The sequence below is a fragment of the Glandiceps talaboti genome, chromosome 14, assembly GCF_964340395.1.
Source record: "Glandiceps talaboti chromosome 14, keGlaTala1.1, whole genome shotgun sequence".
In the NCBI taxonomy this organism is placed as follows: Eukaryota; Metazoa; Hemichordata; class Enteropneusta; family Spengelidae; genus Glandiceps; species Glandiceps talaboti.
In genome coordinates, this window is record NC_135562.1 from 15,230,372 (window position 1) to 15,255,612 (window position 25,241).

At 36.0% G+C, this 25,241-nt stretch overlaps 1 protein-coding gene across 2 annotated transcripts in view; it reads left to right on the forward strand.

Moving 5' to 3' along the window:
* Positions 1 to 21,190, forward strand: part of LOC144445440 (transcription factor AP-2-epsilon-like) — an 86,678-nt gene extending 65,488 nt beyond the window's left edge. For both annotated transcript variants that reach the window (XM_078134985.1, XM_078134986.1), the window contains 2 exons: positions 16,212 to 16,353; positions 17,229 to 21,190. In XM_078134985.1, coding sequence (XP_077991111.1) covers positions 16,212 to 16,353; positions 17,229 to 17,553 — 467 coding nt within the window. In that variant the 3' untranslated portion in view covers positions 17,554 to 21,190. The remainder of the gene's footprint in view (positions 1 to 16,211; positions 16,354 to 17,228) is intronic.
* The last annotated feature ends 4,051 nt before the right edge of the window (positions 21,191 to 25,241 follow it).

Consider the following 25,241-nt stretch of genomic DNA (forward strand, 5'->3'; position numbering starts at 1 on the left):
ACGGTACAAATCACAAGAACTACGCCAAGTTCGATTCAAAGTCGTAAGACCTTCGAAGATATCGTCTAGAGACGATCAAAGAAATGGCGATGAACCAAAAAAAATGATAGGTTTCGAACAACGTATTATAAGTCATCTTGAGATCTCTTGCGCATCAACTTGGTAGTCCATAAAGTAGGTAGCGGAGAATCACCTATTAAATGACAGAGTCAAAATGGCGTTACACGGTACGCTAAAATGTTACCTTTGCCTATGATATTTTACTAATATAAAACGTAGTAGCTTTCTTGACCCCGGGGGGAACTTTCTATTGAGATTTCACAGTTTTACTGTCCGATAGTCTAAATTCAACAGGACTTCCATTGTCCCTTTGGTCAGAAAGAACGAGAGAGCTCTTTCGACGGATAGCTTTGACCCTCGATCTTTTTACGATCATTTAGCATTTGATGTGCATTTTAAGGCAAAGCAAAAGAACTGGTCAGGTGCTGGCGATTTCTTTTTTCTTTCGCTATTCATGTGGCAGGGGCTTTTGTTGGTGTAGTCTCCATGTTGGAGGGTCCCTAGAGACTCGGTCCAAACCACGACTTTATGTAGCAGTTGTATTGCCATTCAGTTAGCGTTTACGGACCCGGCATCTGTTTCTTCTCTCGGTTTCAACCTCCGTCACGCTTTTGACTATGAAAAAAAGATTTTTTTTCAAAAACGTCCAGATAAAAATCTTCGTTTTTCGACACCGGTCGTCTTTCATGGCCTTGTCCAGGACCTATTTGCCAACAAATACGCTACACTTTGAATATTAAGTTTTAACAAACCTATCTAAATTTTTTTTGTCGGGAATTTTGGTATTCGGTTAATAGCCATAAACTCTATTCATTCGGAGTGTTTTGTTGAGAATGATATGCTGCTTGCTACAAGATAGATTTGCGCCACTTAGTGTATATAATTTATTATCTCAAGTAGCGCCCGGTGACCTCTGACCTAGCGCCTGTTTTTAACAGCCTTGGTCCATTGTTTGCCAGCGTATTCAGAAATAGTGTAAACAGACGTAAATACTCTCTCCCTTGTTGAAGACGCGATTTGAACGGTGTGAGCTTCATTATAGGTGATTCCAGTCTTTCAGTTCAGTAATCAACTGATATTACAATAAGAGAACTGGCAGCGAAACAAGGAGGATTGGTATATAAAGTAGTTGTAACACGTCACCAGTCATTTGTATGCCTGGGGGGCTATACCTCTAAGCGGGCATTGGTGACTGACTAGCCAACCAATCTCAACACCTATGAAACTAACATTATTAATTCCATGTCAATTTCATCAAAATGAGCGTGAATTTCACTTCCCAGAAATTTGAACTGCGCGAAACAACAGTTGGACTAAAAAAAAAACTCGCTGTAAATTTCAACGGTGTGTGTAAAACAGCTGAAAGCCGTATCCATTGTGAGTGGCTGGTATTGGTGAACGTCAGACTGAGAATAAATTATGACCCCCCTGTGTAACTTTAAGTGAGAAAAAACCAACAGATTGGTTGTATTGCCAGGAGGAGCTCAAAGCCTCGGTACTTGATGTTATGAAAAGTTATTGACAAAAGAGAGTTTTTGTTGACACACTGAAATTGACATGATTCTGAGGGCGTCGAAGACACTTTTGATGTTCATTGCGATGTTCATATCAATCGCGTCGTTACGGCCCAGAAACTTACATATGCGAGAAGGACATATCTAGCCCTAAAGCGGTGACATTAGCACGATTGCTTCACACTACCACGTACACTGATTAAAGGCAAATTCTATCCCCGTACAGCCTACAGTCGTGATCAACTGTCCATCTCTCTCGGGATATACCTGCTCATACTCCGTGGATTGCCAACTTATACCCCGTACTCACAACGCAAATAAGTCGGTCATCGTCACACAGAAAAGTAAAAACAACAACAAAATTAAAGAACTCCATACCCAGCATTTCTATGTCACTGGTTGTTTTCGTTCAAGGTTTTTTTTTTAAGTTAACAAATTCATTACGTTTCTTATATTAACACTATGGTAGTTTGACGAATTTTACATTTCGATGCGTTTTTTTTATTTGTCATTAAGGTCACCTAACCATTGTTGTGGCCTTGCGGCCCAAGCAGGTGTTATCGCCAAGATGGTCGCGTTTTTGCATACACCCAAACAAACTGACCAAATATCGTTTTGACCCAAAACGAGGCTTCCTACGTTAATGTTCTATTTGATTTCATGACAAGAAATACAATTTTTGGGAAAAGCTTACACATTTATCAGGGTTTTTTTTTCTTTCTTTCAAAAACTATCAAACTTGTCGAAGAATTACAACACGTGCCGAAATGTTTAAACAGTGGCGCTGTATATAATATCCGTGCCCTGTCGTCTAGTTGGTTGTTTTCCATGTTTTGATAGCCCGTTACACTTCAATGACGTTCGAAGTTTTTTCTTACATTAACGAGCAGTCTTTAAATGTAATTAACATACAGATGAGACGGGCAAAGAACATAAAGAGATCTTTACTTCATACCATGGGTGTACTGGTGTCTAACCAATATGAAAAATTGCAACGTCACGGAAGATTAACTGACTGGGTGCAGCAAAACACTGAGGAAAAAACAAAAACAAAAAAAGTCGTTTGTAAGAGTATAAAAGGAAACTCTAGACATTACATTTTATGGTTTTTTTAGTTTGAAATATCGCAACGCTCATCCTTACAAATAGCTAGTATGTATACAGTTCGATTCCCCCCCCTCCCCCTCGACCTTAGAGATCACCATTTTTTCAGCGTTCACATCGCGTGAGTATTTTTCTTTACGTGTTTTGTCAGAAATGGTTATTGTGAAGATTTATTTAGCCAGGAGAACTAGGTAAAGTCAAGTCATGGTACAGCTTCCAAACGAGAGAAAGGTACGGTCAAAACATTAGAATGAATGTCCACCAACGACATCGAGAAACAAACACATCGTGGCAGCTCACCGTGACAAAACCCCCTAAGTTACTAAGAAATCGATTCACTCAATGGATATGATTTGATTAGTTGTCAACGGGTATGGTTTTTCTGGTAATTGAGGAAATTAACTCGGACGGTTTGATAGGTGGCCAATTTATTCGTTCTCCTTGTTCTTTTCACGTACAGAGAGATAGCTTTTCGATGCTGAAGTGTCTTGTCACGCAACCTTGTCATCGAGGTTATTTTTTTTTCCTGTAGTGTACGTTGTTGACTATTGCCAATGGGCAGCATTGGTTGGGTAACCCTGTTTATTAGTTATACGGACATATGAACTCTAAAAGCACTCGTTTGAAATCTCTCATTTGTCTTTAAAAGTCAACATTAGTTGCCTTGAAAGAAGATCATGAATCGATTGAATACAATTATAGTGAACTGAACGTTGTAATTACAAGTTTAATTGGAAAGCTATAGAACACAGGATAAAGCGGTCCGTCAAATAGTTTAATCTCCAAAAAAAATAGGTATGGTTCAAACTGAGCTTCGTACCGTAGATTCCCCAAACTCAACAACTACCAAAGTACCAAAAAAATGAACGTGTAGTTCAGTCGTCTCAGTAAGTGGTGGTTTAAGTTAAGTTTAAGTTTAAGATCAAGAAGATAAAAGGGCCTTATTTTGACACTACAACATTCCGAACTGTAAACTCTCTGTACTGACCCATTCCAGCCCAATCGAGTGTAACACTTCATCGGCCCTGTGCTTTCAGCGCTAATACGTCACTCCGGCAGAAAGTGACATCGCAAGACAAGACGGTATGGATTGATTACAGAGATAAAAAACACAGACAACAAAAACAACTGACAGATTGAAAAAAAAGAGAAGAATTGCTATTTGTTTCTCGGGGCCAATGACTGGATGATTTAGATGTCCTTGCTACCGGGACCTGATGATTTGATTACCACCTCTCACATAGAGGTGAACTTACTTCTCCTTTAGGTCATACACGTCAATACAGAGACTCTATTTTACTGCCAACCTTTGTCGTTTGTCTTATTAGAGCTGCAAGGCAAAGCCATCCCTGTCTCGTGTCTGGCACATCAAATGTGTATCAATTCACCTTTGGCGTGTTCTCGACAACTTATAGGATGTATACTGAATAGCATATGTATGTATGTATGTGTATGTATGTATGTATGTATGTATGTATGTATGTATGTATGTATGTATGTATGTATGTGTGTGTGTGTATGTATGTATGTATGTATGTATGTATGTATGTATGTATGTGTGTGTATGTATGTATGTATATATGTATGTGTGTTTGTGTATGTATGTATGTATATATGTATGTGTGTTTGTGTATGTATGTATGTATGTATGTATGTATGTATGTATGTATGTATGTATGTATGTATGTATGTATGTATGTGTATGCTTTATATATATATATATATATATATATATATATATATATATATATATATATATATATATATATATATATATAACTTACACCGAGGTTCTATATATAAATAATATCATAAACCATACAGTTCTAACCCAAATATTTCGAAGAGACTGAGCTCCTCTTCATCGGTGGGTCTCCAGTTCTGTCAAACAAATCAAGTTCTTCTACACTTTAAATACTGAAGACAATAGTTATTGTATTGTCTAGTTATTGTCTTGCATATATATATATATATATATATATATATATATATATATATATATATATATATATATATATATATATATATATATACTGTACTATACTATGCTATGCTATGCTATGCTATGCTATGCTATGCTATGCTATGCTATGCTATGCTATGCTATACTATACTATACTATACTATACTATACTATACTGTACTATACTATACTATACTATACTATACTATACTATACTATACTATAACTATACTATACCATACTATACTATACTATACTATACTATACTATACTATGCTATAACTATAAATGCAAGGACTCTGATAGAGATATCATTATATTTCTAACCGTGACCTCCTATAGTTGCCTAACCCAATTTTAGATTAAAAATATCATTTAATTCTTGTAAATTTAATTCACATTTTTACACATATACATATACACTGTAACTGAAAGTCCAAAGGTGATTCAGTAAAACTGTGTATTTATTTAAGACTTGACTGTATAACACGTTTTATTTACACGTAAATCTCTAAGTATATAAAAATATGATGATATCTGGCAAATGTGCTCGGAGCGTTTACGTCCACACTCCATTCAGGCTATTCTCAGTGACAGTCCCTATTTATAGCTAAACACAATGTCATAACATCAGAGCTTATGGCAATATTTATTCAAGAGACCATAAAATCTGCTGTATAATAAAAGAAACAAATTACCTAGTGAATTTCGATAAATTTTATTGTCCATTTTTAATTTGATACGTTGGCTTTTAATTTTGACATTTGCATAATTGGTAGAAATGGACACATTTGATGTATCGTATGTCAGTTAACGCGGAAAATTTCACGTTTTTAATAGTTGTAGAAATCTATCATTCGGACGTTTTATGTTCGGCTTGCAATATGTATGATTTATTATCGTGCTTGTGTTAACCACTGTGATGGGATGATTTATTCGGATGTGGATATGCGGGTCTGACCGTTGCCAACAGACTGGTCTCGACAAACAGCTGAGCTGTTCCGGGAACCTTTCATACTTCCCGTGTTTGAACAGGAGCACGTTAATTATTAATTGGCTATTCCTGACTGTTCGTACCACTCAATTCGCACCAATTAATTATCCTTGATTAAAACCGAACCTTAAGCTGTATCTGGGTTTTGCGCAACTTTATGTATCACCACGGTCAAGATTGTAAGATTTGTGGTTTTTTGTTGTTGTATAAATATATTAAACTGCAATTTGATAATTAAAAAATATATATATTATCAGGAAAGGTATGCCAAACTTGTTAAATTAAAGTTCGCGTTGCACGTGCATTAATTGGTCTCAAAACACGAGGTACAAATAAATATCCAGTGTGGAATGTGGGTTTTCATACTGATGAAGGTGATGGTAGTTGGATGTCATGATGTGGGATGATTTTGTGGTGGGGGTGATGTTGGGACGATGGTTGTGTTTGTGGCAATATTTGGGGGGGGGGTGGCTGTGTTGTTGGTTGTGGGGTGGTGGCTGTTGGGAGGGGCTGGGGAGGAAGCGCAAGATAAAGTTGTTAATGTTTCCGGTGCCTATTTTGTTGCCAAGATTCCTACTTTTGTCTCCTTTTTCAAATAAAATAAAGTTGCTGAATTGTCTAAGGGGAAGAAAAAACCTCCTGTAATGTCCTCGGTGGTTTGATTAATTAACCCATTTTTATCGTCAAATAAAAGTACAATAATTAGACAAACAAATATGTACTAACGCGATCATTTTATCCGAATTGTTCTACCTGTAACTTGTAATGTAATAGTGAGTTAGGGGGCTTCATTGGAGATGGATGCATACTCAGCGAGGTCGGTAGCGGAAAAACACACGAAGTGGCAGAAGGGTCAGGCAATTTAATGAACACGCTCAACCTTCTTCTGTATTTTGTCGACGAAACGTCGTATTGAGTTACACGTCACCGGAATATTTATTCCCCAATTTCAGCCGTATAGCAGATCATTTTCCCGGTAATTTCGCTGGAGCACCCGCCGAGGAAATCAACCTGTCCCGTTTCATCGCATCACTCATGAGTTGCCTTGTCCGCCTCGTGTGTCGTATTTCACTGTAAATACACAAAACTGTTTTACGTTTACGGTCGTAACATTACAAGACATAAATGGTCACCCAGCGTTCTGAGTTTGTCCTTTATTTTTTTCAATTCAACAACTTACCCCTCATATATTGCCCTTTGGCACAAAATTTGAAGTTAAAAAAACACAAGTTGAACAACTGACAAATAAGACAACATTCATTTTTTTTACATCACAAATGCTCACATTCCAGAGTGTCTTACCTTTAAATTCAATTCTTCTCCCCTCTCCTCTCCGAGTAGATAAAAAGTAAACTGATAAATTTAGTCAAATTCTTGCTTATCTTGAAATTTCAAAATTGATTAAACCAAAAAAAAGATATCAAGTGCGGTCGAAAAAATATTCATTTACCAAACACTACATACTAACTCGACGTTTTGTATTTTTCTGTTTTTTTAGAACCTTCTTTTCTTCTCCTCGATACATGAAAAAACGAAAAACAAAATGCTTAATCAAATATTTCACTCAAATTTCAGAAAATAAGAAAAAAAAAATAACTCCAAACAATTCCTGTCTAACTTCCTGTATATTGTTGTTAACTGAGCGTCAGGTGATCCGTTTTCAGTAAAATATTTGAATTGAACAAAAACAGTTGCAAAAACCAATGTTAGTTTTCTGAAGTGATACCGGAGTTGATATAAGCTGTTTGTAATAATTGCCTTGGTTTTTTTGAACAATTCTATTTAGAAATACTGCAAATTTAGGGCTGTAGTTCTAATTAGAATGGATATCACTCACATGGCCTCAAGCAGGATGAATTCTGAACGCCATATCGTTGCTGTTTCGTTTTGCTGCCATCCATTCAGTCTATTGTTTTTTCTTGATGTCCATACGTATTAGGTTTCACCTCTGTTTGACGTTTCGTTGCATTTGCAAATTTGTTTCGTTTCAGTATTTATTGGAACAAAATCAGCGTTGTTTCGGACATGCTCCCATGTGGCTTCTCCCATTCACTGCGAGTGTCAGCGCGCCAACGAAGACAAATGGACGTATAAAAAAACCCTTACCACTTTTTGTGTGTCTACTAAAACAAAATAGAACAGATCACTTTCCTCGATTCAGTCTCCCAATACAGCTTTGTCTTATCATTTGACACGAGCAATACGCTCAGAGTGACATTTATTTCATCCTTGGCGAGAATTTTGATGTTAAAATACTGCCTGTAACATCAGAGATACAGACAAGCGACGGAGAACAAGGGGAAACACACAGTGATATCACCACAAATACACGTTTTCTCCTTAATAAATCGCTTTTCTTGTTTCTGTGCATTGACTATTAAGTCAATGCTTATTCTTTCCCGTTACATCATTCGGACTCATTATGACGAAACGTTGTTATCGGTTACGCGGCTCAGTTCAACAGAAACCATATTGTCCGGTTTAATGGCACAACTTGTTACGGTAGAGAAACATGCATAATTTTGTTTGGCTGGTGATTTCGGTTTGAAATAGTACATTAACAATGAAAAGACGGGCTACAGTTTCACTAAGGTATGGCTAATTCACTGCAGCTGGCTGGTTCCGTGATCTTCCGTCAAGTACAATGAAAAAAAAAGGCGGGAAGTAAAGTTGCAGACGACCAGTGAAATTTAGGCGGGAAACGAGAGGTGCAAGTTTTTTGACGATATTGTCACCAGGAGGTGTCGGTACAGCAAAACCAACACACCCACGCTACTACCCGTACAACTGCATGAAATTGTCATTAAAATGTGCACGTTTGAATGAACCGCCAATAAATCAGACCCTATATTATGAACACAGGGACTTCCCAATCCGTATGCCCGACATAGACTTTCAAATCTGGGTAGGTCATGCTGATAAATCGACAAACCTACATGTCCTATTTTCAGCTTATGTCGCAACCAAACTCCATTTTTTGGCGGGACTGTTTCTGACGACAGTTCTTTAGAATTAAATTCTCCATCCGAAAACTTGTTAAAAAATGAAACGCTGTGACCCTCGGTTTACGACAACGACGATTCGCGTCTCTGTCACTTTTTTTTGTCGTTTGGAACGCTGATTCTAAACAGCTGACCTGCTGTCCTCGTAACTTTTCCACCATTGTATTTTCAACAGTGTGTGACCGGCCCACTCTGTAGTCAACTAGAACACAGAATGGTTGACCTTTTCAATAGATTTGAATGCATTGACTCAACTTTACACCCATCCGGTTGTCTCTTTCGATTCAACTCTTTATTAAGCAAAACGTTGTGTCTCAGCTGTTCGCACTCGATCATTGACTTCATAGCAAGCTAACAATAATGGCACCCACAACAGAAAAACCATCGTCAACACAAAAACTGACATGTATACTACCATTGAGGGACATTGAGTCCACACCTACCGCAATGTAAAGCCAATTTTCAACTAGAGTCGGTATTGTGTATGTGTGTGGGACGAGGGAGCAATTTTTGATTGTTTTTCAATAGCAAAGGCCGCTACCAGGTTTGGTATTCCTTTTTAACGGCTTTCCAATTCCTCGTACCTAACTATCTGACTATTATCGAAGTTTGTAGACAACGGGTCCCGTTTTGCCTTTGTTCGAGAGACCATCTGCCTAGCTTTCCAATTTTCAATTTTGAACAGGCTTGTCGTGATTCTGTCCTATTCGTGCGTAACTCTACGTAAGCCACGTCATCAGTTTAAGATACCCAAATTGATTAAACATTGTCAAAAGGTGTTTTTTTTCGATATTCAGCAAATTTTGAGTGAATAGTATTTGGTAGTTTTCCCGACTCCGAATTGAGTAATTTTTAGTATATGGCGATCTCTAAGCACCGCACCGGTAATGGCGCTGCTAATTATACCTCGGAGGCTCTGAATGCATCAGCCCTGATGTATCAATCGAACTTTTAGTGCAGCAATTTCAACCGATTACGAGCAAGTACTAGTATTGAGCGTTTAAGTGGACGATATTCGTATCATGGCTTATACCGTCCCCTTTGAGTCGCAACGTTACCATCAATCATCCCTACATACTGAACCCAACCTTACAATTTTTGCATTGGGTTTAGCGTACCAGTCTTCCCCCATGACGAAAAAGTGTTGAAAAATGGCCACCCAACGAACATTAATTTTGATGGCATGAAACAACTAAAGCTCGTATTTTTTTGTTATCGTCAAAAACTGTCAACGGTGAAATCAAACTGAACATAGCGCCCTCAACGGTTAAATATCGCCATGCAATCTGGTGATGTATTATCGTATAGATTTGATAAAACCAACAATGTAATTTAATTGTGGTTGGCAAAAACAAATCTTTCCGTAGACTGGAGAGAAATTTGTCATTATTCCACCTCTTAAAAAATATCTAGACATTGTGGCGACTGGGTAAATAGAATGTCGTCGTTATGTAGGTTGACATACACTACAAAACTTTATGTCCTGTGATAGTAGAAGCTTTTTAGCTTTTTAACTACATTTTTAATAGATATAAAACAGTAGGAGCAAGAATATGAACTTTGCTAAGCTCTATATCTTCATCAATTATTGTGGATAGTAAAGCGCTTATTTATTGGTCGTGTTGAGTCAAACCTTTTCCCCTTTCCAACCAAAGTTATTTCAAAAATTGTCGTTTGTCTGTAAAAGATTTAAGTTCATTTTAGACTAAAATTATTGCAATATCTCTTAATTATTAATTTAAACCAAAATTATAGTGTAAAAGTTATTTAAACATTACCAAAGTATCATTTTTCCGCCAACAATATTTGAACAAAAATTGTCGTTTTCTGTGAAATTTTAACACATTTAAGATCATTTTAGACTGCAATAATTGAAGTATCTCTTAATTATTTATTTAAACCAAAATTATAAGGCTCAGTGTAAAAGTTATCAAATTTTACCAAAATATCATTTTCCCGCCGATAAGTATTTTGTACAAAAATTGTCGTTTCTGTGAAATTTTAATGTTTACCATAAATTGATGCAAGAATACTATTAAAAGATCTTTTAGTTATGAATTGACATCAAATTTATAGTTTAGAAGTTAATCAAATTCACCAAAATGTCATAAAAATTGAACTTAATTTGTTATAACTGTGAAGGAGTAAATTGAAACCGATCGAGATATAGGTTTACAAGGGATGGGAGACTACTTCTAACGATGACAATTCTATACACATGTGTCATCTAAAGCTGCGTGGTATTAACTCGTCAAAAATATAAATTTATATAAGTCTTTACCCTAGCTCTTCAGCTGATCTCCGATTACACAATTTCTGTGTCACACAGTGAACAGATCTTGCCCTTCATTCGCGTAGGGGTAAATTTATAACTTTGCAGGCGAAGAAAGGAAATTGCTATCTATAATAGAAGCGGGGCACTCAAATAGCAGACTACCATTCAATACTACAGTGATAGGTCGATTTGATGAACTATTGCCCGCACCTTTTGCTCTCAAATTGATTCGTACCAGTTCTCTATCTATTTGCGGGACAGCTTTCTCTTCCCACGTTCTAATTAAATCGACTTTTTGTATAGTTTAAGGAGCATAGTCAAGAAAAGAAAAAAAGTGATGCCGCAGATTACAATCGGTCAAATTAAGTATAAGCTTACCTGTGCCACTTTATCGATTGAATGTCGTTTTCTTTGATTCAACGAGGTATTTGTGGTTTACCCGCTTTCTGCCTTTGTACTCACCACCGTAGTTTGAGAGAACCTTAAAAGTAGGTACATGCATTGAAAGTGAAGCGGTTTTCTCAGAACTAAGTGATGCCAGAGATAAAGGGTTGTCGAATATAAATTCCATGATCTACACTTCTTGTTTATGAAATCACAATGTAAAAAAATGATAACTATACTTTTATAGGGAATTCTTTTTTTAAAAAATGAATTTTTGTTCGCTTTAAATAAGGCGGGGAATTCAGCTGACGGCTACACGGAGATGACACGTACCAGATTTTATGAACTAGACTTTATTTGAGAGTGTGTAAATTGTGATGATTTTAAGTTTTCAACCCTACTGGTTAAATCTGTGAAAATTATTATAAGTTTTCGTAAGTAATAATTTGACGGGAAATTTGGCATACCACGGAGGAATCAATTCGTCGTTGAGGTCATGTTTGTCACAAAATCTATAAACGAAACTTGACTTCGAGAGTAATTGGTGAAAATGATGTTAAATGATGTCAGATGACTGATTTTCTTGTTGAAAATATCACAGAATTCTAGATTTTTAACGTGTAGTAGTTTGGCGGGAAAGTTGAGTTGACGACAGTAGTAGGCCCAGTGCGCCTTTGAGGTTAGGTTTATCAGAGTTGTTACTTTCCATGCGTGTCGATTTAATGTATCGTTTGATCAATCGTTTGTTGACAATTTGTAAAGCTTCTGCCCATGATTGACCTTGCTACATAAACTGGTGTTGAACTTGACAGTGGATATTACTTCTAATGTAAACGATAAAGCGACACTGCTATTGTTATAAAAGTAGCTTGATAAATCGGATATACAGTGTGTACAGCTTCATGATGTATGATATGATAAAATGACACCTAAATGATAAACACGTTTTTGAAAATCTACTGACACAATCTTCATTCATTTTATCCACTTGTTTGACTCCCTAGATTACTGAAATTTAACAACCGCCAAAGTTTTGCAGCATGAATATTATCGTTTTAAAATCAATACGCTGTTTGCAGTTGTTGACGATGGGAGTGTTTTTGTCAAATATTTTCACAATTTTCCTGATTTTGTCCATCTGTTACGTTACGTGACAGCTGATGAGGGGAAGTCCTTCCCACAGCATTCACAACAACACCGTCACAATCCTAGGGAGTTTAGATTGTATGCAACTCTTTGACCGGTTTTGACATATCACACAATTTCATAGGCACGTGTAGAGACACTTTAGTTTCATTATCTCGACAATCATATCAAAAATTAACGGCAGAAGTGGAAAGAAAAGTGTCATTTTTTTTCTCTGGAAATCGACCCTATAGATCGTTTTGTTGTACGCAGCAAGCAGCGAGACGCCTTCATTGACAGTAACACGTAATGAAATATTGTCGTCGCCACGCCCCTCCACAGCCTTAATCCATCATGGCCGCCGAGTTGAATCGGGGACTTGCAAGCTGTCGATGAATATTTAATGTTAGTAAATATTGCTCGGTTCCTATGGGCATATTTAGAGCAATTATGGCAACTTTTGTTGGATGTATAAATCACCCACGAACAAATGTGATATCGTCAACCTATTGGCGCGTCGTTCTTACTTGTGTAAAAAAAAAGCGACGTAGGATTACTGAGCGGTAGACAAGCAGAATGTGTGCATGACATGAAAAAAAAGTATGCCGACCAATGATAGCCTAGAAAATTATTGGAATTTTAGAGATGATGTAAAATGACAACACATCAATAGTGTTGAGCAAAGTGCCTCTGATTATGCTATAATTTTCTCAATTCATACAATTTGATTTAGAACTCAACCAAGCGAAAGATATTAGCACCACGTGACACGACTATAAATGTCGTCAACTCCAAGTGATCGAATACTCGCCAGTGACAGACGACTGTCAAGTCAAGCACATCTTTCGTTCGGTCTCGTTCACGCGATTTTTTTTACGACATGGGCTGTACTTTCCTTGTCAAGTTTGCCTTTACAAAAATAACTTGTTTACTTGACGTAGCTGTATTGTAAAAAGTAATAGATTCTGTTTTTTAATTTTCCAGTCAAACACAAATCAAAAAATGCCGGCAGATTTCCTTCAATTACATTCCCTCGAATTATTTTTTTCTTTGACAAAGTAAAATTAAAGTTTGACAACTTCAAAGTCGGCTCGAAAGCAATTTGATAAACTTACCTTCTCCAAATATATGGTGAAATTGAAAAACCCATTTCATGAACATGTTCAGGACGGTCTTGAGGTGAATTGGTTTAACCTTTGACCCATGAACCTCATTTATATGCAAATTAGGCACTACGAAATAAAGATAAAACACTCGAACTGAACAAGCCTGCTGTATCTTATTTGACGTGTTCACAAGAAAAGCCGAAAGACGAGCTTTGATAACAAAATCAATTTTGAGTGATATTGCATGTGAAGCTCGGCGGACGTCTGGAATTAGACGAGTGGAGAGGGTATGTCATTTCCAAACAAATTGGGCGTAGATAATGACAAAGTGTACATAAATGATTACTTGTATTTATACATGGATAGCATCTTGAGAATTGAAAATCAAATCTCTTACGAGGTTTTACTTAGGATATACGTCAGTTCGCATCAATATTTAACAGTTAGCAAAATGCTTTCTTTCTCACTCTCTTCATCTATGTATGTATGTATGTATGTATGTATGTATGTATGTATGTATGTATGTATGTATGTATGTATGTATGTCTGTCTGTCTGTATGTATGTATGTATGTATGTCTGTATGTATGTATGTATGTATGTATGTATGTATGTCTGTCTGTCTGTCTGTCTGTATGTATGTATGTATGTATGTATGTACTTTTTAGTAAATAAGCACAAATTATTGCAGGTTATAAAGAGAGAGAGAGAGAGAGAGAGAGAGAGAGAGAGAGAGAGAGAGAGAGAGAGAGAGAGAGAGAGAGAGAGAGAGAGAGAGAGAGAGAGAGAGAGAGAGAGAGAGAGAGAGCAATTGCTAGAGATATATTTTGTAGTATGGGTAGGAAAGACACTAAGACAACCAGACTCGTAGAATGAGAGAGTCCGATAAATAATATGATCTTGGAATAACGGAGATAAGCACGAAAGAAAAACGATGGGAAAAGGCGATAGACTAACAGACAGACAGACGGATGGGATGGGGAGATACAGAGTGCATCCAATACCCGGAATGGAGGGGGTAGACATTGAATTCGCTTTAGTCAGAGATGCGAGATAAAGACACCGTTTATGACTGACAAGCATTGAGGTACCGCAAGGATTAAAAAGGCGGGAAACCAATGAGGTATTAGATTCATTCCCTAAACAGTATCGACCTACTGAAACGTCTTCTCACGTCAGCTTGCTCTGCGAAAAGAATTAGATTTCCGCTGCATCAAAATTTTCATTTTTGCGCGCAAATTGGTTTCATAAGAATTAGCACTTGTGAGTTAGATAATGATTCTCTCCGTACTTCTGGGTGCCAGTTTATTCATCGAAATTTGATCGAATTAACGCCTCGTGCGACCACAAGGGAGATAAATAAACAGTTTTTGGTATTCATACCACGCCGATCATTTTATCAGGTGCGAATTGTCTTAAATTGTGCGATTCCAAGATTGGTCCCCTAGTATCGCAAAGTTAATTGGCAATTACTGAGCGAAAATGGCGCGAAAGAAAATTTCGATATCAAAGTTGCCACACGAGAAATAGGACTCATTTGAGACAACACGCAAACTTTTCATTAGGGAAGTGAACTTTGTTAAATGAAATAAAATTGGATGATGCATAGAGCATCTTTATGGATGAATAAAACATTCGCTTTTTTTTAGAGTCTGGGTTTAGATTATTATTGAAAGTGCTGTAATTTTTCAAATAGGGTCATTTTATTGATGTGTAGCATTTAAATGAATTTGCGCCAAAATAACGCTGAAAAGTGACAAAATATTTTTGGTCGGAAAAAATATGTTCGACTGAATTTGGCGGGAACATTTTTGATACTGATAAAGGTTAATTGTAGAGTTAACAGTTTTGAGGCAGTGTGACGTCAAATGTCTTTATTAGTCAGACTATAACATGATTCGAGAAGTGTGTCTTCTTTTGCTACGATTGAACTGAAAAATGAATCGGACTGGCGCAAAATTATAAGGATAATCAGACAGGACTTCTTTTAATCTGTATTTTCATTTTGTGTCAATTGTAGACAACGGTGTTCGACATTTTTAGCATTTTATAAACTTTGTGAGTCTGTCTGCGTATGTATGTATGTATGTATGTATGTATGTATGTATGTATGTATGTATGTATGTATGTATGTATGTGTGTGTGTATGTATGTATGTATGTATGTGTGTGTGTATGTATGTATGTATGTATGTATGTATGTATTATGTTTGTATATATGTATGTATGTATGTATGTATGTATGTATGTATGTATGTATGTATGTATGTATGTATGTATGTATGTATGTATGTATGTATGTATGTATGTATGTATACATGTGTGTGGTGTTTGTGGTGACATTTTGGAGAATTAGTTTAGAAATGGAAATGAACGAAGATGGTGGGAACCAAGGCATTGGGTATTAGTTAGACGATTTTCTGTTTGTTTGTGATATGCCGGTGTAATTCACAGGAAACGTTGTGAATACAATGTGTGCCAGGCAACCAATGGTTATTCCACCTCGAATCTCATCACCAGAGGGCGTAAAGTATACAAAGATGTCCTCCATTTTGTATTTCAAATTGGAAAGGATTCATGTCGTCTGACAAACCGTATAAATATGTATATATTTCATGGTATGTAACGAGTCAAAAGTACAGAATTTTTGTTAAATAAACATCTTTCATTCTTTTACTGTCTCCAGGAGAAGCTGTACACTTAGCTCGAGATTTTGGTTATGTTAGTGAAACAGAATTCCCTGCAAGACAGTTAGCAGAATATATCGCCAGACAACATTCGGATCCCACCGAACAACAAACCAGACGAAACATGGTGTTAGCAGCAAAGTGAGTGACCTGTAATTTCTCGAACTTTTGGTCTTTAGTTTCCTTCTCCTTTATATTTTGAGTTCTGTATTTTCTAAGAAATCACACACAAACAGTTTTGCATTTTTTGACATTTTATTATAAATACATTTCTGTAGTAAAATGAGACGATGCTGGCTAAGATCACGCTCCCCATGCATCCAAACAATAACAACAACAACAACAACAACAACAACAACAACAAAGAGTTCAGAAACACTAACATTATAGAAAGACAAAAAAGGTTATACACAAATTTTGATGGAAATATAAGAAGTTAAATTGAGATACAGGAGAAATAAAGTTACCTTGGTGTTTCACTCGTGGTGTGTTTAGTGTACACAGATAGACACTCCAGACTACCAACAACAGAGACAAAACACACACATAGCAGGATCCTTTACCGAATCACAATGACAATTGATAAACTTGCTAATGTAATCGAAACAGGTTTATGCTGAAAAGAATACACACGTACTTGATGATTTTAACAGCTTCAAGTGTTTTACTTTCTAACTGATATAATCAATAAGGTAACTTGTCTACTTCTACATCCACACTGTGTGCGACATCTCTATATTCATTTCTTTTGTTCTCTGTGTTTAAAAAAAACATCCTATCGCAGGAAAACACCAAGGCAACTTCATTTCGCCTGTAATGGTATCGCATGCAAGGAAAATGTAGCGCTGTTAGTAAGATTTTTTGTCGAGTCGAACGATGCTTGGGTGATATGGATTTATAAGACACTTAGTCATGGTCTGCAACACCGTTGATCGAAGAGATTCACCAAACGTGAAACAATCTTTCACTATATTAACCTTGCTAAATCACGTGTATTTTTTTTTAAACATCAACAGACAAGTTTGCAAAGAACTTCAAGATATGCTAAGTCAGGACCGTTCACCGTTGGGTAACACAAGACCACAAGTGATACTAGATCCGGCCATACAACGCTGTCTCACCCATTTTAGTCTAATAACTCACGGTTTCGGGACTCCGGCCATGTGTGCCGCCCTCACAGCCATACAGAATTATTTCACGGAGATGTTGAAGTATCAAGAAAAAGCATTCCCTAGCGTGACTGCACAGCATTCATCCTCTGGTGCTAAGTTAGATTCGAACTCTAATAAAAACAGTGGCGAGAAGACGTCTGAAGAAAATAGAAAACAAGACGTTGTATAAAAATAAAAGAAGAAGAAGTATCTCTGCCGTTTTAGGAACACTGTAGTGTTGTATTCATTCGGAAATCATTCAACACTGTTCGGGTTGGGCAACTATGCACTGTATACATGTACTCGGATGTCATCGAGATGTTTCGTTTGTAGTCCGATGTCTACCGAAGAGTTCCGACTATGATGCCCGAATGTTCGGACTGACTTCAAACTTGCAAGCGCATTGATAGCAAGACCTGGCAAAATTTTTATTTCGTGGATATCTTGACAAGAACGACTTGTTTTCTTTGAATTTTATTTTGACGTACATTTTATAACTGCTTTGACAATCACATTTCTAGCTAAAGCAGCGGCTATATATATAGTAATTTTCTAATTTTAACATTTTGTTTGCATGCATTACTACTGATACAACGTCATAACCTGGTACAATCACCCTTTTTCTTCGTTTAAACCGCTTGGTTTTTTTTTAAACTCACCGGGTGATTGATATTACATTGTATTTTGTTGGTGTGACCATAAATTGCTTAATTTTTTTTATACAACTCAATCGGTAACTCTGGTATGTCACTTGTATCAAAGATTGGGGGCGCTCTATACCCCGATCTCACATCAGTTACAAGATCTGATGGGATTGCTTAAGTGGCATGTAGAAAATTACTCAACATTTCAGAGTTATCTGACTTATATGCTGCACTGAATGCTGGGAAATCAAGAGAGTATATTTCTCTATCCAATCAGCTGCTTGCTAGCAATGACGTAATCCGTCCGTGCTTTGATCAGCATAACAACCGGCAAACATAAACATGATCAATTTTTACCTTAAACATATTTTACTGACTTATTCGTGGTTCTGTATTACAATCATCAGCATATTGTGTGCTCTAGAGGGCGCTCTTCAGTCGCCATTTTGAATTTCGAACATCAATATTAAAGCAAGGAAATCATTGACAAGACAATCGAGAAAGTATTTTTTTTAAATTCCAAGATCGATATCTATGAATTGCTTGTAAATATCTTGAGCAGCTCTCTGCCAATGCACATAAAGAGTTAACTCCGGAAGTTAAAAAAAATGGTGTCTCTTAACAGCGCCCTCTATAATATTGCAGGACAGACAATATTGCGTAGTAGCTACTGCCTTACATCACAGCCGTAAAGCTGCTAATCATTTCAATGCTTATGTGCAGCCGGTGTTCAGCATTTTCAACGTCCTAAGTCGAGTGAACAGGATGTGTATTTTTACAGTGGTGGTGACGGGCTTGGAGGTAAAAGAAAAAAAATATCCCTCATGACTGATATAACCTTCGTTAATCAAAGTTATGGACTTTTTTTGATGTAGTCTGTTCATAGCAAGCGAGCAGAGACTGTTGTGCTTCAGTTTTAGACAATCAACACTACTCGTTGAACATTAAACAAAAAAAAACATTTAATTGTATTCTTAGAAACGTGTTTTGTCTCTAGATTTGTATAGTTTTTCGTTTTGGACTCTCCTATAAGATGTGCAGTGCCCGTTGTTTTTATCTGGAATTGGAGAAGTTGAATTATTGAATTTATTTCATTTTTTTATTTGCTTTTTTTTGTGTGTAACAATCGTTTGAAGAATTTACCATGGAGCGAATATTATCGCAACTGACAAGTTACACTGACAAAAGAGGAATTTTGCCTGTCTTGCTGTCACTGCGCATGTGCATAACTTTTTAGCTCTATATTATTATCATGGTTGCATTCCAGAATGTTATTAACGGTTATCAAATTTTTAAAAAAAACAGAGTCAGTGACTCATTTTTTTCTCTTTTTTTTGTGCAAACATGACGATCATGTTGGCAATAATTTAATATTCATAAAATATAAGTATATATGAAGTCAGTGGTATGATCGCTATATTGCGTTTGAGCAAAAAATGTAGGCTTTTAATTTTCGGTCTCAAATTATGAGTATGGCGGGAGAAATAGTTTTGTTGTATGTAGGGGTATGATTAATACCGTTATTACATTTTTTTTTTAATTCTCCCCTGTGTAATATCCCAGCAATTTGGTTTAATTTGTATTAACTTTGGGGGAACTTGTTGAAATGCAACATTTGAACCAAAAAATGGACAAAAATTCGGTGTTTTGACTGTATGTGGACGAAAAGAGAAAAATGTATAATTTTTTGCAAGTGATATAATGTCTTGAAGTTTGGATGTTGTTCTGAGTGTTTTTGTCGACATATTGTTTGTAAAACTTTAAAAAAAAATACAGTCTGGAACTTGAACGATATGATATTGTTAACTTTGTGATCCATGTTTCTTGTGTAACTTTTATCTGTGCGCATGCGTGCGCATGCGTGCTGGAACAGTATTCTTCGTTAAATCGGGTAGTGTCTTAGAATCATTTTGTACATAATCACGCTGTATCGGTCACCTTGACAACAGGTCACGTGGTCAAGATACTTAACATATTGTATCCATTGAGTATAGGTCAACAACCCTTGGCAGAACAATTAAAAAAAAACCTTGCATCGAGAACAAAATAAGAACGATTTCTGTGAAACAAATCTCTTAAATTTCCACACTTTTTTTTGGAAAGAGAGCAAAAAAAATCAATTCATGTCATGACATCCGGGTTAAAGATCGGATGCTCATTTGTTTCGACTTTTAAGAACAAAATATGTGTTGGTATGATTGTTCCTTTTTCTTTTCTTTTTTTGTATGTGGCCTCTCGTTTTTTGTTTTTTTTCAGTATGCCTATAGGCAGTGACTGTGTAGATTTCGTAGAGTAAAAACAGTGTGTCTTCTATGCGGGGCTTGAAAATTGACAATCGATTCAAATTTCCTGTGGGCATGATAACTCAAGCAGCTTCATGAACAAGCTATTATAACAAGACATATATTTGATATATGAATGTATTATTTAGATCTTAGTATGTAGTGTTAAAACGTAACAAAAAATGTTGAAAAATGCATTGTAACAAATACTAATTTATTGCACTGTGTACTAATAATACACAGTAGGCCTGTTTCCGGTTCCATAATGCACCGCGCGCCATGTGTACGATATACATTTTGTAATAAACTCTATGTAGGTTATGGGATGGGGGGGGGGGGGGGTAGGGAGGGGAGGGATGAGTTTCTGGTTATATTATGGGATATGATAAAGACATCTTTAGACTTTCTGGCTATATTTTTGTCAAAATATTCAGAATTTCTCTCAACACAGCAGAATATCACAAGTGGGTGCCGTTTGACAAATTTGGCTGAAATTCATAACAAGAAAACAAACTATCACCTTGGAAAGAACACTTGATGAGCTATGCATTGTGGAATCAGAAACTGACTGTATTGTTTGGTTGTAATTTTTGTCTCAACTCTGATGTTTTTATTTTGTGGGGTTTTTTTTTTTTGCTCTTACGTGTGAGCCCCGTACGGAAGACGACTGAGTGACTGTGCGCATGTGCAGGACCCACTCTGTGACTGTGCGCATGTGCAGAACATACTTTGTGATTGTGCACATGTGCAGAACCCACTTTGGCAGGGTGTCTGACACAGCTGCCGCCATCCATTGTAGCATGCGATCAAATCGTGCCATACAGACTGGCATCTTTTTCTCTTGACATGATGTGTTAGCTATTAATTAACAATTTGGAGAACAAAGTACAGAGTATATAATAAAACACGAAAATGTTGATTATAAATACATGTGTACTCTTTTAATTTGTTTTGGCCACTGTCCACGCCCTGTGAGATGTATGTATGTATGTATGTATGTATGTATGTATGTATGTATGTATGTATGTATGTATGTATGTATGTGTGTATGTATGTATGTATGTGTATGTATGTATGTCTGTGTGTATGTATGTATGTATGTGTGTGTATGTATGTATGTGTGTATGTATGTATGTGTGTATGTGTGTATGTATGTATGTATGTATGTATATATGTATGTATGTCACATGTATGTATCTATGTGTATGTATGTATGTATGTATGTATGTATGTATGTCACATGTATGTATGTATGTATCTATCTATCTATGTGTATGTATGTATGTATGTATGTATGTATGTATGTATGTATGTATGTGTATGTATGTATGCATGTATGTATGTATGTATCTATCTATCTATCTATGTGTATGTATGTATGTGTATGTGTGTATGTATGTATGTCACATGTATGTATGTATCTATCTATCTATGTGTATGTATGTATGTATGTATGTATGTCTGTGTGTATGTATGTATGTATGTATGTATGTATGTATGTATGTGTGTATGTATGTATGTATGTCACATGTATGTATGTATGTATCTATCTATCTATGTGTATGTATGTATGTATGTATGTATGTATGTGTGTATGTATGTATGTATGTATGTGTATGTATGTATGCATGTATGTATGTATGTATGTATGTATGTATCTATCTATCTATGTGTATGTATGTATGTGTATGTGTGTATGTATGTATGTCACATGTATGTATGTATCTATCTATCTATGTGTATGTATGTATGTATGTATGTATGTATGTATGTATGTGTATGTATGTATGTATGTATGTATGTATGTATGTATGTATGTATGTATGTATGTATGTATGTATGTATGTATATGTGTGTATGTATGTATGTATGTATGTATGTATGTATGTATGTATGTATGTATGTATGTATGTATGTATGTATGTATGTATGTATGTATGTATGTATGTATGTATGTATTATGTATGTGTATGTATGTATGTATGTATGTATGTATGTATGTATTATGTATGTATCTATGTATGCATAAATAACAGCAATAACTGACTAAATGAAAGTTTGAATATTGTATCCCCAACCAACCCCAATTGAGGTGAAGTTCTTACATGTAAAATAAATGTAAAGACATTGCTAATTGATGAAATGACGTTAAAAAGGCATTTGTTTATCATTTCAATCGTGGTTTATAAAATATGCTGACATTAACGTGATCTAGTATAATGTTCATATATCGAATCATGTCTTTGATGGCATTCTGGTGGTCGACCTGGCAAATGGTCTTTTGGTTCTAGATCTAACAAGCTAAGGGGGCTAACGTAAATGCAATCTTTATTCAGTATGGCTACTAAGTTAGATGGCATTTGAAATGGCCACTTAAAGTGAAACAACTGAGTTTAGTGTGTTTAGGTGTAATTTTTACTGCATATTTAAAAGGCACTCGAATTATTGTATATACTGAAGCACACGTAACCACCACTATCAATTGACTGAACTCAAACCTGGTATTAAGATATATAACTTATAAACAATCTGATGACGTCATTTATCATACGTGGCAAAAAATGTACATGTTCTGGAAACCCTTACTGTGAAATCAACTGTTCTAACAATGCCAGAAGACAATTGTAATGCATTGACATTAACATTATACTAGTACCCCAATCACGGTTTTATGTAAGTATTTTTACTTGAGTAAATAGTTTATATACCCAGCTTGTTCCACTTTAACAATCGACTAATAAATAGCTTTATTATATCCAATATTGAAATTTGTAAAGTTGCTGTCGAAGCAAAATGAATGCCAACAGCTAGAAGACGGAATAATTGAGAATTTTCGGTCTATAGTTATTACCACGACGTAATCTTGATTGACTTGCCCTCAAGACTATCTTGACAATTAGACCCAATAGACTAATTCTAGATAACTTGGTGATCATGATCAATAATTTTATTTATCTTTCTTGAAATTGTGATATGAAAACGTGATGGTTTGATTTCGTTTTTACTACTCCCTATTCGATAACGTTTTCTTACGGCAAGCCAGGCAGTATATATCTCAACATTTTATGCATGTTCAATCTCAAGGGTGGATTTTATATTTGCATGACGGTCCAATTGTTTTCGAATGGCTAAAGTCAATTTTGAGAAGATTTGAACCACGACTGTGCCCAAATCATTCCTGATGTATAGTTAGAGACTTGGTAGGAAAGGGTTTAACCATATGCACTTAAAGAAGCTGCAGGGATTGTCATGCTCCCCTAGGGAGTCGGGCAATATGAAAGGGAGTTGTGCCGTTTTAGATCCATGCCTGGAGTAATAATCATGAAGATGAAGTATTGCTGAGCAGTGAACCCACGGAGATCCGTGAAAGTGCTATCCAAAAACCCAGTCTTAAAAAGAAGGCAGAAATGCCAGATTTATAAGCTAAGGAATTCATGTTATGTCAGTGGATACAATGAGCAATATATTTTATAATTATATTGAAAGCCAGTTGACTAGAAGCAAAAGGTCGTCTGATGCAATAAAGTTCTTAGTAACATTTTTTCGTCTGGTTCGACAAATTCGTACTAACTTCAGACACATCATGGATTAAAATGTAACAATTTCACTTCCATTTCTGTCAGACGATAAAATGTAACAATGTCAGAGAATGTTTTGTCGAGACAGTAAAATGTAGCAATGTTATGAGGTTTTTCTCGACACAGAGTAAAATGTAGCAATGTTATGAGTTGTTTGTTGAGACAGAGTAAAATGTAGCAATGTTATGAGGTTTTTTGTCCGCGTCAGACAATAAAATGTAGCAATGTTATTGTGGTAAGATATTTTGTCATAAATATGTCAGAACAAAACTAAGTAGTATCATGGAAAATGGACAGGAATTTAAGTAAAGGAAAGTTTTTAGAAATAGTTGGAAATTTAGAACAAATAAATGGTTAAATACTGAAGAGAGGGTGATCTTGGACGGTGCCGTAAAAGAGACTGTTGTTTTACGACGACATATGTTTACGCGATTTTCTTCAGCATAACGTTCGCTGTCTCTTCGTACAAATAAAATGGTCTGCATTATAACGACTTGCTAATCTACTTGCTCTTCTTAGTTTCTATTATTGACTACAGCATGTAGATACTGTACAAAAATCCTAGAAATTGAGTAAAGTAAACTGATATAAGAGGTCTAATTTGCATACATTCAAAGTCATTCAAAGGTAAATTTAATGATAAGACCGTTAAATTATTCACGCAAATATATATGCGAAATAATTCTGAGTGACTTGGGGCTCCAGTCGCTCGACCTATATTGTAAGATTGTGACGTCATAGAAATGACGTCATTTAAAAAAAATTGCATATGGATGATTGACGAGACGAGATTGGATATTATCGTGACGAGATCTAACGACGCAATGATTCGGAAGAAGAATGATAAAGGCTTGTAGATTAGGATATTTGCTAGATCAATGTCTACATTTACAAGTTCATCCAGAAAAAATTCTGACTCAGAAAGCACTTATTGTTATTAATCAAATGATAAAATAGATTTAATTTGCGAACGTGTCGTGAAACTGAGTCTCCAGAAACCACCATGACTTACCACTTTGGAAACCGAGGTCTCGGCTTACTAAGATTGACTTAAACTAAAACTATATTATTGTTCGATGTGGTAGATTACACTGAGTGGGTGATATAGTGGGGACATTGCTGTTAAGTTATAAATTAATCGCAGTGTAATCAAAGTAGTGTAAACAATGGATGTCCTAAAATTGTACTCTGCAAGATCATGGAAACGTCACCCTACGTTGAGTATAATATTAAACAAACATTCCTTCATTAGCATAATATATCAACATGTCACAACAAAAGTTCTGGTTTGTGTTTATCCATACACCCGCGTGGGTGATACTTTCATAGTCAATCTTAGTATTGATGTATTAGGGGAGAGAGGTTTCCACGGTT